We start from the raw sequence: 13,441 nt of genomic DNA, 5'->3' as shown, positions 1-13,441 counted from the left end.
GATTAGAAACAGACCCTTCTCTGCAAATGGTAAAATGGCCCGATACTCATATGGGCGAACGTCTGTCCATATAGATTATGAGCAAGCTATTGCTAGAGAATAAAATCCTTGTGATTCGTAAATTTTATAACGATTTAACAGATCTTGGTTCACAGTATACATCTATATATATATATATATATATATATCAGCTGAGGGGCTCAACAGTTCATGTTTTCTGAGTTTAAGCATCTCAATTTCAACACTTTGTTACTGGTGCCCTTTCACATTCATTCATCATCAAAGAGGAGGAGGCGAAGTGAACATAAAGTTCGTAATTTGTTTTTATTCTTCATAGTTCTCATACTTTGATGTGTTTTTAGGCCATATGACTGACATCCAAAAATAGAACAACATACTGATTCATAAAATTGTCACCTGACACAATAAGATAGTCAAGGCCAGAATAAAAAGAATGATCCCAATCAACACGAATATGACAGTAAGCTCACAAAAATAGATAAACAGCATCTTGGCGTCTTTCACTACTAATTAACAATAATAACCGTATGAATAAAATCTTCAAACCATAAAGAAAGATTAAAGGTCAAACTCAGCACTAAGTACCACAGGACATTCCAATATCTCAACTAGTATCAGTACATGATATAAATAAGTTGCTGGTATTCGTGTTTGTTAATAATTAATTTTATAAAGAACTAAATGGAAGTTTCTCTTGCAGAATGAGCCGAGGAAACGTCACAAATAAAAGCTTTTAATACAGTGCCACCTTGTGGCCATAGCGTGTTTAGAAGTGCTTAGTTTCCTAGATGGTTTTACGTTGCATTGTGCATCTCATTATTCACATGAATAAATACATTGAAATATGTAAAAATTTGCAATATCAACTGTGCAATGGTTGGATTCCTTAAAATAATGCACATGTATATAAACTATTTAGGACAAGAACAAAAAGCACACTGAGCAAAAACAAATCCTTTTTAGTTTGACATGAAAATTACTGTCCTGGAAAACACATAATTGTCTTATTTTATTTACTAAGTATTTGACAAAACAAACTGTAGCCCTTTATATCACCAGTATCTCAGTGTTGTAATATTCTAGCAGCCAGCTGCACCAGATTTACAATGGGAGGCATTATGTGGTGATATCCACTTGCAGTTGGAATTACTGTACATAATTCACATATCATCGGCCATTAACAAAATACATTTTCATTTAGGTCAATGGGGGAACCTGACAGTAGGTGCATATTCAAACCAGGTGGATTCAGTAATAAGGAAAACATTCAGCAGTCACAGAGTACCTTAAGTCCACACATTACAACGGTCATCTTTTCTAAACAGCTTCTTCTTCAAACCAGTGTTAAAGGATAAAAAAATCGTATGGGCAGTGAATATAAATAATAATAAATATTTTTCCAAACAGCATACTGAATGCACTTTGCTTTCATTACTGCATATGTAAACAGCGTTTGTAGCGTGTAATGTTTGTTTTCAGCTGCTATGTCATTGTGTCAATGTGGCAATCACTATTTCTATTGGCACAGTGTTTCACAGTCAATAGTACCTTAAAATAAGAGTTCACATGAGGTTCTATGTGAACTTGTAATTGTTTTGTGGGGTTGCCTTTGAAAGACATAAAACAGACTAAGGCATCAGTGTAACTTAGCTGCTGGAGTAAAGAACATTTTGGCAGATACTTATTGGTCCTCTTCCCTGCAACCATTCACAGACTCAGTTGTGACCTTAGTGCAATAAAACAAAACAATATTTTATGAAAGAAACCGGAAGTCTGGTAAAATATATACAGATCAGCGATAGTCCTCTGCAGTAATTCAAACACAGGTCACAGTCGGTCAGATTCCACCATCAAGCCTCTCTGACAGCTCCAGGAGCGAGGCTTCAGTAACTCAAGGAACGAAGGCTGAAACACCAAAATATAAAAAGCTGAAGATATATAAACTAAAACTTTCAGATGAATTCAACTGTATCCATAAAGAAAAATAACATCAGGACAACATATCGACTGTTTGGTCAGAACAAGGTTAATGCTGAAGTTGTTACCTCTTGCAGGGGGCAGTAGAGCTGGGCATACCACTCATGGGAGTACAGGCAGATGATGACACCCTGACCCAAGAAGAGGGATGTCCACATGATTATGTTCCAGATGGGACCTTTCCTTTGGTCGTGCAGAATGAAGTTGAACATCACTGTGAGAGGATGAAGAAGGGAGTTGAGGGCGGAAGCATTATGAACAGATAAATGATGTGAGTGTCATGATAATACAGGAAAATTATATTATTAGATACAGCCTTCAAGCAATTTTGGGGTTAAATTAAGCGTACAGACAACTACTTGGGTCACATATCTTTAAGGCTCCTCAAAAATATATGTGTGATAACATTGAGGTGTGTAGTGGCTTTTTGTTCTTACTTCCAAAGCACATAAAAAGGCAGAAGAGCACGGGATAAAAAAAGCCAAAGCAGATTGCAAGAATGTACTCGTGGACCACTGCAGACACTGTAAACACAAACAGCATGGCTGCTGCTCTGAAACGCTTCCGAGACATCTGGAATGACAACAGCAGACAAGTCAAGTCAAAACACCACTGGCAAACAGCTTTCATTTAATCCATGCATTTTTTTTTAATCAGCATTGTGTTAATTAGACTACATTTAACATAGGCCTCCATGCATGAATCAGTCAATTTGCAAGTAATAAGGTCACTAATTCCCCCTTCTGCTCCTGAGATACAGTGTTTAATAATGGCTGGGAAACATGTTTTGCATATCATTGTGATGCAACAATGAAGTTAACCTTTGTCCTCTTGGATATTAAATGCAATCACTTCATAATTTAAATCTAACTCGACATTTGTGTTAGATTGTGTCATAAATAGTATTTAAGATAAGCGTCAAAATATAAATGAAAACCGCAAATAAAAAAACAACAATAAAGATAAAGACATTTGCATACTGCTGCGGTAAAGATAGAAAAAATGAAAAACACATACCCACAGGAAGTCCCTGTACACATAGAAGTACAGCCAGTCATGGACCACAACATTCCAGGTGCGATAGTAATTGGCAAAAGAGGTTGAATTCCACCAATCCTATTATGAATCAAATTTAACTGAGTCAAACATTAAGTGCAACATTATTAAAAATGTATAAGGTTTACACATCAATCTAAATTTTGCAGAAGAAAAAACGCACCTTGTAAAACATCCTATCAGCAAAACAAAGCATCTCAGCAAATGCGTTGAGCCAACAGTGGAGGAAGGCAAAGAATCCCAGGAAGAGAACCAACACTCCTGTGAAGAAGGAAACAGACGATTCACAAATGATATTGTATTGTTACAGCAAAAATAGTTAATGCAAGGATCCACAAATCAGCAGCTGATTTACCTGGGAGGATGGAGTTGAAGACACAGAGGACCATGGCCTTCAGGTCAAACAGCTGTAGACTGATGCTGCGAAACTGAGGGATGCACAGCCGCACAAATACGTAATAGGCGTAAAACAGGCTACCAAGTACCTGTGGGGTAGGAACGGTTGGAATCAAAAAGAAAATGAGCCATTTTTGTTTGCTTGTAATTTTGAGCAAAGTCAGCAGTGAAATGTAAAAGAAGATTGTACCTGAAGTAACTTTGTGGCCACGTAGCCCCATCTGATCCCTGGGTTCCTGCATTACGTTAAAAACAAGGTTTGATCAGTTCTCAAGAGGACATTTAAAACGCAATCTGTCAGATAAAGAGTCTGTTTACCTGGGGTACTTGTCTCTGTAGATGAGTGTGGGTGCAAACAGGAAGTAGATATACTGTAAAACCTCAGGGCCCACTGGGCTGGGAGCTATAGATGACAGGAGAAACTGTGTGTCAACATAAGATCATAAGAAAAATGGAACACAGAAACAAACTTTATGAATTGTATGAGCTGTACATGGATACACAGGAGAGAAAGAAGATTAAAAACCTTTAGTTGTGAGAACTTTACGTACTGGTTTTGTCTTTCTTCCAGGCCAGAACTCTTGGTACATTCTCCCTGATGAAGGAGTGTACTTTCATCATCAGACGCACCTGGAATTACACAAATAATAAAAATGATTGAATGAAAATAACTGACCACATATTTGATTTAAGATGGAAGGGTGAATTAATATAATTCATTTGAAGGTAATGACATAATCCAAGTAATATGGTATAATACAACAGTCCAGTCGTGACACACTGATCAAGCTACAGTCATTCATACTGGTCATGTACCTGTTCCAGGATGATGATGAAGCAGGAGGCCGGTGGCATACTGTTGATCACCACCACATATGTGGGGAGGAATCCCAGACCCAGAGCTTGGTAGAGCAGGAATACAGAGCCAAACAGCAAAGTGTACAACCTGGGGTTAGACCCGGACTGGCTCTGTGACCACAGGTGGAACAGGGTGAAGGGAACCACCAACACAGACAGGAACATGCAGATCCACGTAAACACCACCAGAGGGAACTGTCCAAAAGCATAGACCAGCAGGTCAAAGTCCAACACAAGTCTGAGGCAGAGAAGAAAATGTAGACATGAGAAACTTTATGGTTCATGACAGATGATCTAAATTCAGTTATATTTGTGAGGCACCATATCACAACATACATTATATCAATACATTTTACACAGTTAGGCTGAGACAATAATATTTTTCAATTATCAAAATTATACATTGAAATTCAACAGCTCCCACAATGAGCAAGGAACACTTCCTTTAACAGGAATAAATTATATACATTTCAAAAGTTCAAAAGTTATATACATTTTAGGAAATACATAAAAGTAAATGTAGCAGTCTTATATTACCTTCCTTCATCAAGGAAATCCACCACAAGTGTACTGAGGATAAAGAGAATGAGCAGGGCAATAAACATGTGGTAGATGGTCCTGATGTGGTTCACCTCAAACAGCTCACTACAGGAGAACAAACAAAAGACAATTGACACGCACTCTTTAAGTTCTGCTAAAACTGTTCACCATATCGAAGACATATTTAAATGTACCTCTGTATTGTTTAAAAAATATTTGTATGCCTTTAACATCCAGTTAGTTTCAGCTTACTCTAGGAGGGACCTGCGATCCACAAACTCTTTCCCCTGGCCATGAGGAGGCCGGAAATGCCTGAAAGAAAACGGAGTGAATTCAGGTACCAGCAGCTTCATTGTTTTCGTAGGAAGAAGAGTAAGTGTATGTCCATGAGAGAAGGGGACAGTTTGGGGCTGCAACACCCTATTGGAAGCAACCTAAAGCAACGTTTGATCTGATAGAGAAGGTGTAGGTCAATACCCGAGTTTGTTACGCTCCTTGTCCAACATTGGCGATGAGAAGGCCGCAGACACAGGTGCAGGCTCCAGACTGGCTGACTCTTCAATGAGACTGTCCATTAAGTCATTGACCTGATTGTCAAACTGACGCATCAGGGCACTCTTGAGGAACTGCACAACAAAGAGAAGAGATTTTTTTTTCCATTCACAGCATTTGGGTGGAAGCAAATGTTTTGATTCTTGAGTATACAAACTTGGCTTTACATTGTGAAGCTCCACTGTTTTAATTACCAAAAAACCCACAAAACTGCTAAAGAAACTACAGGTATTGTGTAATCCACTGCAAAACATTTATGCAGTAAACACAAGTCCTTCTGAATACATACAATATAGTTTCAATAATTAATATTTTCCCAACTCCCATATAAACCCTTAATATTAAGAGTATATTTGTAGAGCTATTGAATGCATTATGAATTTGTCAAGGGTCAACACCAAGCCAAAGTTCTATAAGCCAAATGCAGTTCTGTGTTCATTATGACTGTTTAAAAATAAATCATAAACCTACAGTAGGTGTCACAGACTGCTTGAATTACATAGAATAATAATGTTGTGATATCATGTTTGATTAGCCCAAATGCAAACTCAGCTTTTTTATCCTGGATTACAGATTTACCAACCTCTGCTTTTCTTTTCAGTTGTAGCTTTTTGCTGATCACCCGTTCCACTTCAATTTCCCCTGAAATCAAAAAAGAGAACTGTGGCATCACAGGAGGGCAGGTGGTAGAGGGGAAGTATGTGCCTCTCCGGGAGTGGCTACCACGTCAGAAGATGGCTGTCTGGAGCACTACATCTCCCAGAATGCACCACTCGTGGAGGTGCCATGGCCTCAGCCCTCTCATTAAAGCTTGAGCTCAGGTGTGGGAGAGCGAGAGCACTAAGGACTGGAGACACACCAGAAGCAGCCTGTATGAGACGTGGCAGAAACTAAGTTGGGAAGGATCCACCTGAGGAGGAAGTTTATGGAACCTAAGTTTTCCTTTTGATGAACCCTTATGTTTTGTTTCTTGGAAGACTTTTATTTGTTAACTAAATAAACCGGATTCTTTGTTTAAAAGCTTATTTGCCTGCTCTGTCCTTCTATGACGCACTGCCCTACACCCTGCTTGGTGGTGCAACCTCTGGTGATACCACAGAACACAAAATATAACTGTCAACATGCTGCTTTGTCCCCTCCCATTATCAAAAATAGAGCTCTACACAAAAGGCACACTGAAAACAGAGTTGCCAGGTCACCTCGCCCAGCAGGACTTTGAATTGGTAAATGCAAACATCAATTCAAGCCAATTCAAATATGTTATTAAATGACCAGGAGAGAATATACAGGTGGCTATTTCAGGAGATGTAACACAAAATGCAATCTCTCCGTTTTTTGCTAGTAGACTTTAATAGTAGATGTCTGTAGGTTTTAGTCATCGTATTGTGTATAAGTGAAACCGTTGGAAATAGCAGAAGTCCACTAACATTAGATCCAATGTTGCAATATCCAAATGGAGACACACCAAATTCATTCTGTACAGATTGCAACCTAGCCTCTATATGGCTGAGTTTGAATGCTTATGATTAAAGTTATGCAACTCATCTGCTTTGATAGCCATCTGTTGTCAAACAAGTTTGCTCAGCTACTGACATCAGTCACAGGAACAACAATAAGCGACAACTCCACCCTGTAACAAAGCCAGGAGGACAATAAATTATACTTTATTTGGCAAATTTCCAAATTCTTCACCTAGATACATCAATAAGGATTTTGATGAGTTCATAGCTTCTCATCTGCGTAGTAGTGAGCAGGAGTTCAGCAGCAAGCAGCCTCAGTCACTCTCTACCCTGGTTAACCAAACTAAATGTACCATAGGTCAAAAACATCTCCTAAGATGAAGATATCATCACATGACAAGGTTTCAGTAAGTAACAAATCCAGGGGAATTTACTGACATTTGGAAAAAGGGAGGACAGGATTGAGTCAACACGCACAGTTCATCTTACATGTCACTGTCTTCTTACTGACAAGGGAGAGCTTCTCACCATTGCTTGTGATGAGGGTCTCGCCGTTCCCTGGCCGGTGGTCTTCAGGACTACACTCCCCGTCCAAAGAGCTGGCCAAGTCAGAGAGGGGGGGCGTCGAGGGGATGGGTCGCAGGCGGGACCTGAGGACGGCGTCATTGCCACTCTCCATCCTGAAGAAGGATTGAATTCAAGATGAAGAAATAAACAGTCGTAACCACCAAAATAAAGATAAAAATAAAGCTTTTATGTCTCAACAAGCTTTATGTCTCAACAAGCTTTATGTCTCAACAATGGCTGTACAATACAAAAATCATCTCAACATAAATGACAGCAACTGGAATTTATTTGTATATTTACTGTATAAATCCTAAATCACAGGCACAATTTGATTTGAGAAGGACAGTTTCGTAATTTCGCTGTACTTGCACAATGATAAGACAGGTCTTGAATCTTGAACAGTCCAGTATTCTAATGGATTGAGTGAGGGGGTTTAACATATAAGTGATCAACCTCAGATATGTAAAAGAATTGGCTGTTTATCAAGTATTTGTCATTCTCTGAGCATGGAGAGTGTAAAACCACAACTTTCAATCAGGAGCGACAAATCTAATAATAACAAGGCATACTGTATATCACAATAAATATTGTTATTGGCCGATGTGAAGATTCCTATTGTAATAATAATGGGTCACATCACAGAGCCCCGAGGGAAACTTAACAAATCAGTGTTCAAACCCCCCCAGGTAGATGGGAAACGCTCAGGATTTGACTAAGTGACAGAGCAACCAAATGAGAATCAAATCAGCCTCACCTGACACAGACACACGGCTAACAGCTGAGCTAGCTGCGGTGGAGCTAACTCCAGGAGTCAGTGGGATGAGGAGATTCAGAAGGAGCTAACACGACAGCTAACGACGAACCCCTATCATCACTGTCGCGTCAAAAGCTGGGACCCCGTCACTCAGGACCGCTAGCGAGCTAATAGCCTGTTGACGTGCGTGTTGAGCCCCGGACGGAGCCGCGGGTCGCCCGGTGATAAAAGCTCCAGGTTACTCACTTGACTTCAGGGCCCGGCTCTTCCAGGGGACCTCAGGCCGAGCAGAGTCCACACTCAGCCGAGGAAAGTCCTGTGATGACAGCGACCTGTGGCGCTGCTCACCTTCCCCATGGTAAACACAGCGAGCAGGCGAGGAGCCCCACGGCCGCCGCTGATTGGCCCAAAGTCTCTCCTCCTTTCCACGTCACCGCATTGGCCACGCCGGTCATCAGATCAGCGATCGGTGAGATTCATGAGTGAAGAGAAACACTCTCACTTCCTACTTTCTCTTGACTGTAAGACTGAGATCTGGACAGTGTTGTGCAAGTTCACATTTCTCATGAACTAGTTTAAAGTTCAGTTCACGCAAGTAAACATGAATAGTTCACGTTCATAGTTCACCATTTTAATTCTGAACTAGATCATAGTTCAGTTCATGTCATAGTTTTAAGGTGGAAAGTGAGAATGAAAGACTTAACTTGTTAAAGAAAACCGTATCCATCACTACCCCTTGCCTTTACTGTCGGAATCTTTATCAGACAGTGTGTAAAAATCCCTCTCTGCTTTCTCTTGCCATCTATATATGAGACTGAGAGCTGTTGCGTTGCAGGTAGGGCTTGCCCCTTTAAGGAAAGTTTGTAGTGTGTGACATAGTGCACCTTGGTATTGTGGGAAAAGATACTAAAAGTGTGTGTATAACGAGAAGTGACGGACCACCTAGAGGTGATTCGAGTGTTGCTCCTGCTGTATATCCGAGGAATAAAGTGGCCTCATTCCAAGTGGGGAGAGCGTGGCCTAGGCCCTAGGGGATAGAGCGGGTGTTCTTCAACAAGAAGGTTGCCGGTTCGAATCCCACTCTTTCCCATCTGCATGCCTAAGTGTCCTTGGCAAGATACTGAACCCCTAAAATGGCCCCTCATAAATGCTGAGTGTTCTAAAAATGTAAGTCGCTTTGGACAAAAGCGTCAGCTAAATGACATGTAATGTAATGTAAAGTAAAGAAACAACTCCTCCTCCTTATTCACGGAGCGGTCCGGACAGCTGTTTACCCTAACCCAACATTTAATTTCCTGTTGTGTTTCTGATAATTATTAATGTTGATGACATTTCCTTGACAAATGGCTGGAGGTTTTATTACCTCTGCTAAGGAGGTTATGTTTTCATGATTTGTCAGTCAGCAGGTTTATGTAATAATGGACCAATAACCACACAACTTGGTAGAAAGAAGCTGCATGGATCAGAGATGAACCTAACCCCCCCAATAGTGTTTGTAGTGTGAAGCTAATGAGGTGTTTTATAAAGATGTGATCAAAAAACGTCAGACCAAGTGAATCCACTTTATTTCAGCATGAACAGAAAAAAAAGAAGGGAGTTTCATTTCACCTCACAACAGTTCCTCATAACAGCATGATGCATACAAAGAGAAGTATAAAAACCTACTCATTTTGGCCGCATAGTAGGGACATTTGCTGATGTCACCACCCGTGGCTCCATGGACAGGCAAGCCAGCATCTAAAACATCCTCCTGGATGGCTCCCTGTGTGAACAGTCAGCCGGTAGCTTGCACAGAATTTATGCTCTCGCCTCAGGTGTGTCCCTGACGTACACGCTGCGGTGATAGAATGCGGTTAGAGTCAAAGATGAATCAATAAAAGATTAAATTATCAGGTGCACAACTCAGAAAGCACCGCAAAGTAGAGGAGGAGAAGAAAGAACAATATAGAGGTAAGAATCACCCTGATTGTGGACATCTGTTTACAGTCCAGATTCCCGATGTCCAGAGACAGTTAAAAGTCAGTGGGATAGTAAAATTATAAAGTGAGAGCCGTGTATATGGATGTAAAAGGAAGGTGAACAGGATGACAGCTGTTGAAAACTGATCACACGTGGGCCACTTTTTTCTTCACTTCTTTGCCTGAAGTGTCCCAAATCCATATGCATACAGTACCTACCAGGGCGGGTGTGGCTCAGGGGGGAGAGTGGTCATTCTCTGTGTAAGGGGTTGCAGTTCGATCCCAGTCTTCCCCATCTGCATGCCGAAGTGTCCTTGGGCAAGATACTGAATTAACCTTCATAAGAAAAGTGCTGCCCATAGATGCGCTGTATGAATGTGTGTGTGATGGGTGAAGGGCAATAAACTGCACTTTGAGTGATCTATATAGATACACACCCCTCTAGTTAGCACTTCTGACCTCCTTACATGCGTCATGTGAGTCATGTTTAACATGAGTGATGGAATGTAAGATGAGATGTGCCCTGTTTGGTCATGAGTAGTTCAGGTGTCCTACACTGGAGACTCAGACATGTCTGTGTATGAAGTTAAAAGGAAGAACATGCCATCATTTTCTGACTTAATTTTGACTTCTTCATGACATCACTTATCAAATGAATCATATGAGGGGGATTCAGTTCTCCCAATGAGGTTGGTCAACACATTACACATAACTAAAATATGTTCATAAATGTTACACCAGTAAAATGGTCCTAATGAAGGCAATGTGATCTGAAATGTTTTTAAATGAGTCTGATGTAGTCAACAGTGAACTCTGTGTTTCTAAATGAGACACTGTGCTGTTTCAGTAAAGCATGATGGCTTTCAAATTAAAACCGGTCTCATGAGATGAATGTGGAAAATACAACACTTAGACACTGGGACCATAGTTTTATAATAACGGTTCTAGCTTACTACATACAGTTACTGACAGCCTTTGCTTCAGGACTGTCTTATATATGATCAAGGGGGAAAAAATAACCATGATTGAATACGTGAGGGTTTGAGGTCTCCACGTGTTTTTGGTAGGAGACTGTGATATCATCCTTTGATGATTTGCTATAGTCTCTTGGAGAGGACCCTGTGACTCGGGCTATTTCAGCCCAATGGCTGCAGGCTTTTTCTGTCACAACCAGGATTCTCTGTTTGCTGGTCATGGAAAATCAATATAACCCCTTAATGTTCAAAACGTTCCAATGCTCATGGAAATTCCAAAGGAGATGTCCCCCCACTTTGTGTGGTCTCTGGAAATGTCAGAACTTGATAATCTGGTCAGTGGCAGGCTTAACAAACTTGGGGATTAGTTCAGGGCTTATACAAACGACTCAGTTTTATTCCAAATTCTAAATTATACTTTTATTTTGATAGTACTGCACATCAATCCCCTGCAGGGAGGATTAGAAACAGAATTTTATCCAAACATTAACATTTGAGAGCAATTTATAAAATGCGTATATGATGAATTAAATAAATATACACAAAATACAGTAAATTTGTAAATTATTCCTATGAACATTATTCATGTCAAATATGTAGATACATAGGGTATATAGCTGCTTTCTATATGAAAATTATATTTACAATGTTTAATTACACAAACCAATAAACACACACATCATTAATTGGTCACAGGAAGCAGAGAGGTCCCATGATCACAGTTATCTCAGGGGCGTGGGCAGTCGGTTCCGTCATCGCTATACCCAGATCTCTGAGAGGAAGCAACTCCATATCTCCTCGATGCAGCTCAGTGCTCCCCTGAACCCTCACAACCACGTGCTCCTGCAAAATAACCAGGACAGCAGAATAGACATTACGAGAACTGACAAAGTTTGTCCCATCAGAAATTATATTATGTCCAGGGATGAAATCTTTTATGGGTCAGACAATAGCAAACAGGGAACTATTTTTCACGTAGCCTCAAACATCTGCTCACGATTGAAAATGTATCGATCAAATCAAATAATCACATCTCTGTAGCTTTATTGCTGAGGTGATATATTCGGTAACATTTGTTGCCAATGCAGGAAGAATATGCAATGTCAGAAATGTTTTCATTAATTTGCATTAGTCTTACTGAAAATAACGGGTTTGATCTACAGTCCAAAGCCAATATTTCTATGTCTTTTCTGGCAATGCTGTCTGCACATTGTCGTATCACTACAGAGCTACTTACAATAAAACATTTTTTACAATAATAAGGACCCTGCTAAACTGTTATAAAGTGTGTTTTGGAGAATGACAAAACAGTTTAGTCTTACCTCACAGTCTTTACTGCTCCCTCTAATTAAGTGAGAATCTATTTCTTTGCCGGAATCTCCCAGGATGTTGATACTCCAATTTGTTGAATTAGTTGCAGTGGCAGCACAGGAGGGTTCCACTTCCCAGCTGACAGTCATGTGCTGGAAAGATGCATGGCTGTGTAACCGCAGAAACCTAAGCTGGACAACATCCACACCAGCATACTCAAACTAATGGAGACAGAAATTATTAATTTTTACGGTGGAGGGAATAACTCAGTTATTGTTAGTTGTAATACATTCTCCTCATTCAGTCCATAAATGAGTTAGACTTACCTTGTTTCCATCATGTTGTTGACTAAACCACTGGAGGGATCTTCTTGATTTCTGCTTTTCTGGCTCCCACCTGAGCTTAATCTACACAACAGAACATTATTACAGGACAAGCATCACCTTATTTATAACACAAGAAAATTGTTATTCCCTTTCTTCACAAAATTATTTTTTAATTGTCCCCAAAACCCACAAATATTGGATACAGAGATAGATTTTTGAACTTCACATGACATAGTTTTCTGACTTCCTTGTACTTCATCATTATATTACCTCTTGAATGTTATCATATGATAGGTAATTATTTTCTGATTAATATAAGATTTAGATTTGAGATGTTTTTCCAGTCTTATTCACAGATGTATCTTTTAAAATCGACTATTGGAGTATATTGTTGTTGACCCTGACCAGTGCTCCAAAAGTTAAACATCAGGAGATTCCCTCCTAAGTAACATTCCCACCAAATCTAGTGAAAATCCCTGCTGTTGTTGTCGAGTCATCTTGTCAACACACACACTCACACACATGCACACAGACACATGTATTCACACACACGCACACACAGTCCCGGTTGAAGACAATTCCCTGCTTGTGCTACGCCAGTGCAGACATGGTAATGGGAAAAGGAATGTTTTAAAAGTTCTTCTAACTGTGCTCTGACCTCCCTAAATAAAGTGAGGCCACTCTCCTCACA

The 13,441-nt window shown here is 40.0% G+C and overlaps 1 protein-coding gene and 1 long non-coding RNA gene across 2 annotated transcripts; both read right to left on the bottom strand.

Moving 5' to 3' along the window:
* Nucleotides 1-305: 305 nt before the first annotated feature.
* Nucleotides 306-8,572, bottom strand: soat1 (sterol O-acyltransferase 1). The gene is made up of 16 exons (XM_062395381.1): nt 8,428-8,572; nt 7,389-7,540; nt 5,984-6,042; nt 5,326-5,474; nt 5,101-5,160; nt 4,846-4,953; nt 4,267-4,546; nt 4,002-4,080; nt 3,769-3,853; nt 3,641-3,686; nt 3,410-3,539; nt 3,218-3,315; nt 3,016-3,114; nt 2,436-2,571; nt 2,067-2,212; nt 306-1,926 (listed from the first exon to the last, which is right to left on the bottom strand). The coding sequence occupies exons 2-16, from the start codon at nt 7,537-7,539 to the stop codon at nt 1,849-1,851; spliced, it is 1,704 nt and encodes a 567-aa protein (XP_062251365.1). The 5' UTR covers nt 7,540; nt 8,428-8,572; the 3' UTR covers nt 306-1,848.
* Nucleotides 8,573-11,735: 3,163 nt separating this feature from the next.
* Nucleotides 11,736-12,964, bottom strand: LOC133960320 (uncharacterized). Its single transcript, XR_009921910.1, has 3 exons — nt 12,751-12,964; nt 12,436-12,645; nt 11,736-11,956 (listed from the first exon to the last, which is right to left on the bottom strand). It is a non-coding gene; the product is annotated as an uncharacterized LOC133960320 (long non-coding RNA).
* Between the last annotated feature and the right edge of the window lie 477 nt (nt 12,965-13,441).

This window comes from Platichthys flesus, chromosome 9, assembly GCF_949316205.1.
Source record: "Platichthys flesus chromosome 9, fPlaFle2.1, whole genome shotgun sequence".
Lineage (NCBI taxonomy): Eukaryota > Metazoa > Chordata > Actinopteri > Pleuronectiformes > Pleuronectidae > Platichthys > Platichthys flesus.
This window is presented reverse-complemented; position numbering and strand designations above follow the sequence as displayed.

What these genes read in the sequence shown, in the direction of transcription:
- soat1 (XM_062395381.1), bottom strand. Translation starts at nt 7,539, where the DNA reads ATGGAGAGTGGCAATGACGCCGTCCTCAGGTCCCGCCTGCGACCCATC. An exon ending in GACCCTCATCACAAGCAATG is followed by an intron (nt 6,043 to 7,388) that starts GTGAGAAGCTCT and finishes TTTTGATTTCAG; the next exon opens with GGGAAATTGAAGTGGAACGG. An exon ending in TCTACTGCCCCCTGCAAGAG is followed by an intron (nt 1,927 to 2,066) that starts GTAACAACTTCA and finishes TTGGTGTTTCAG; the next exon opens with CCTTCGTTCCTTGAGTTACT.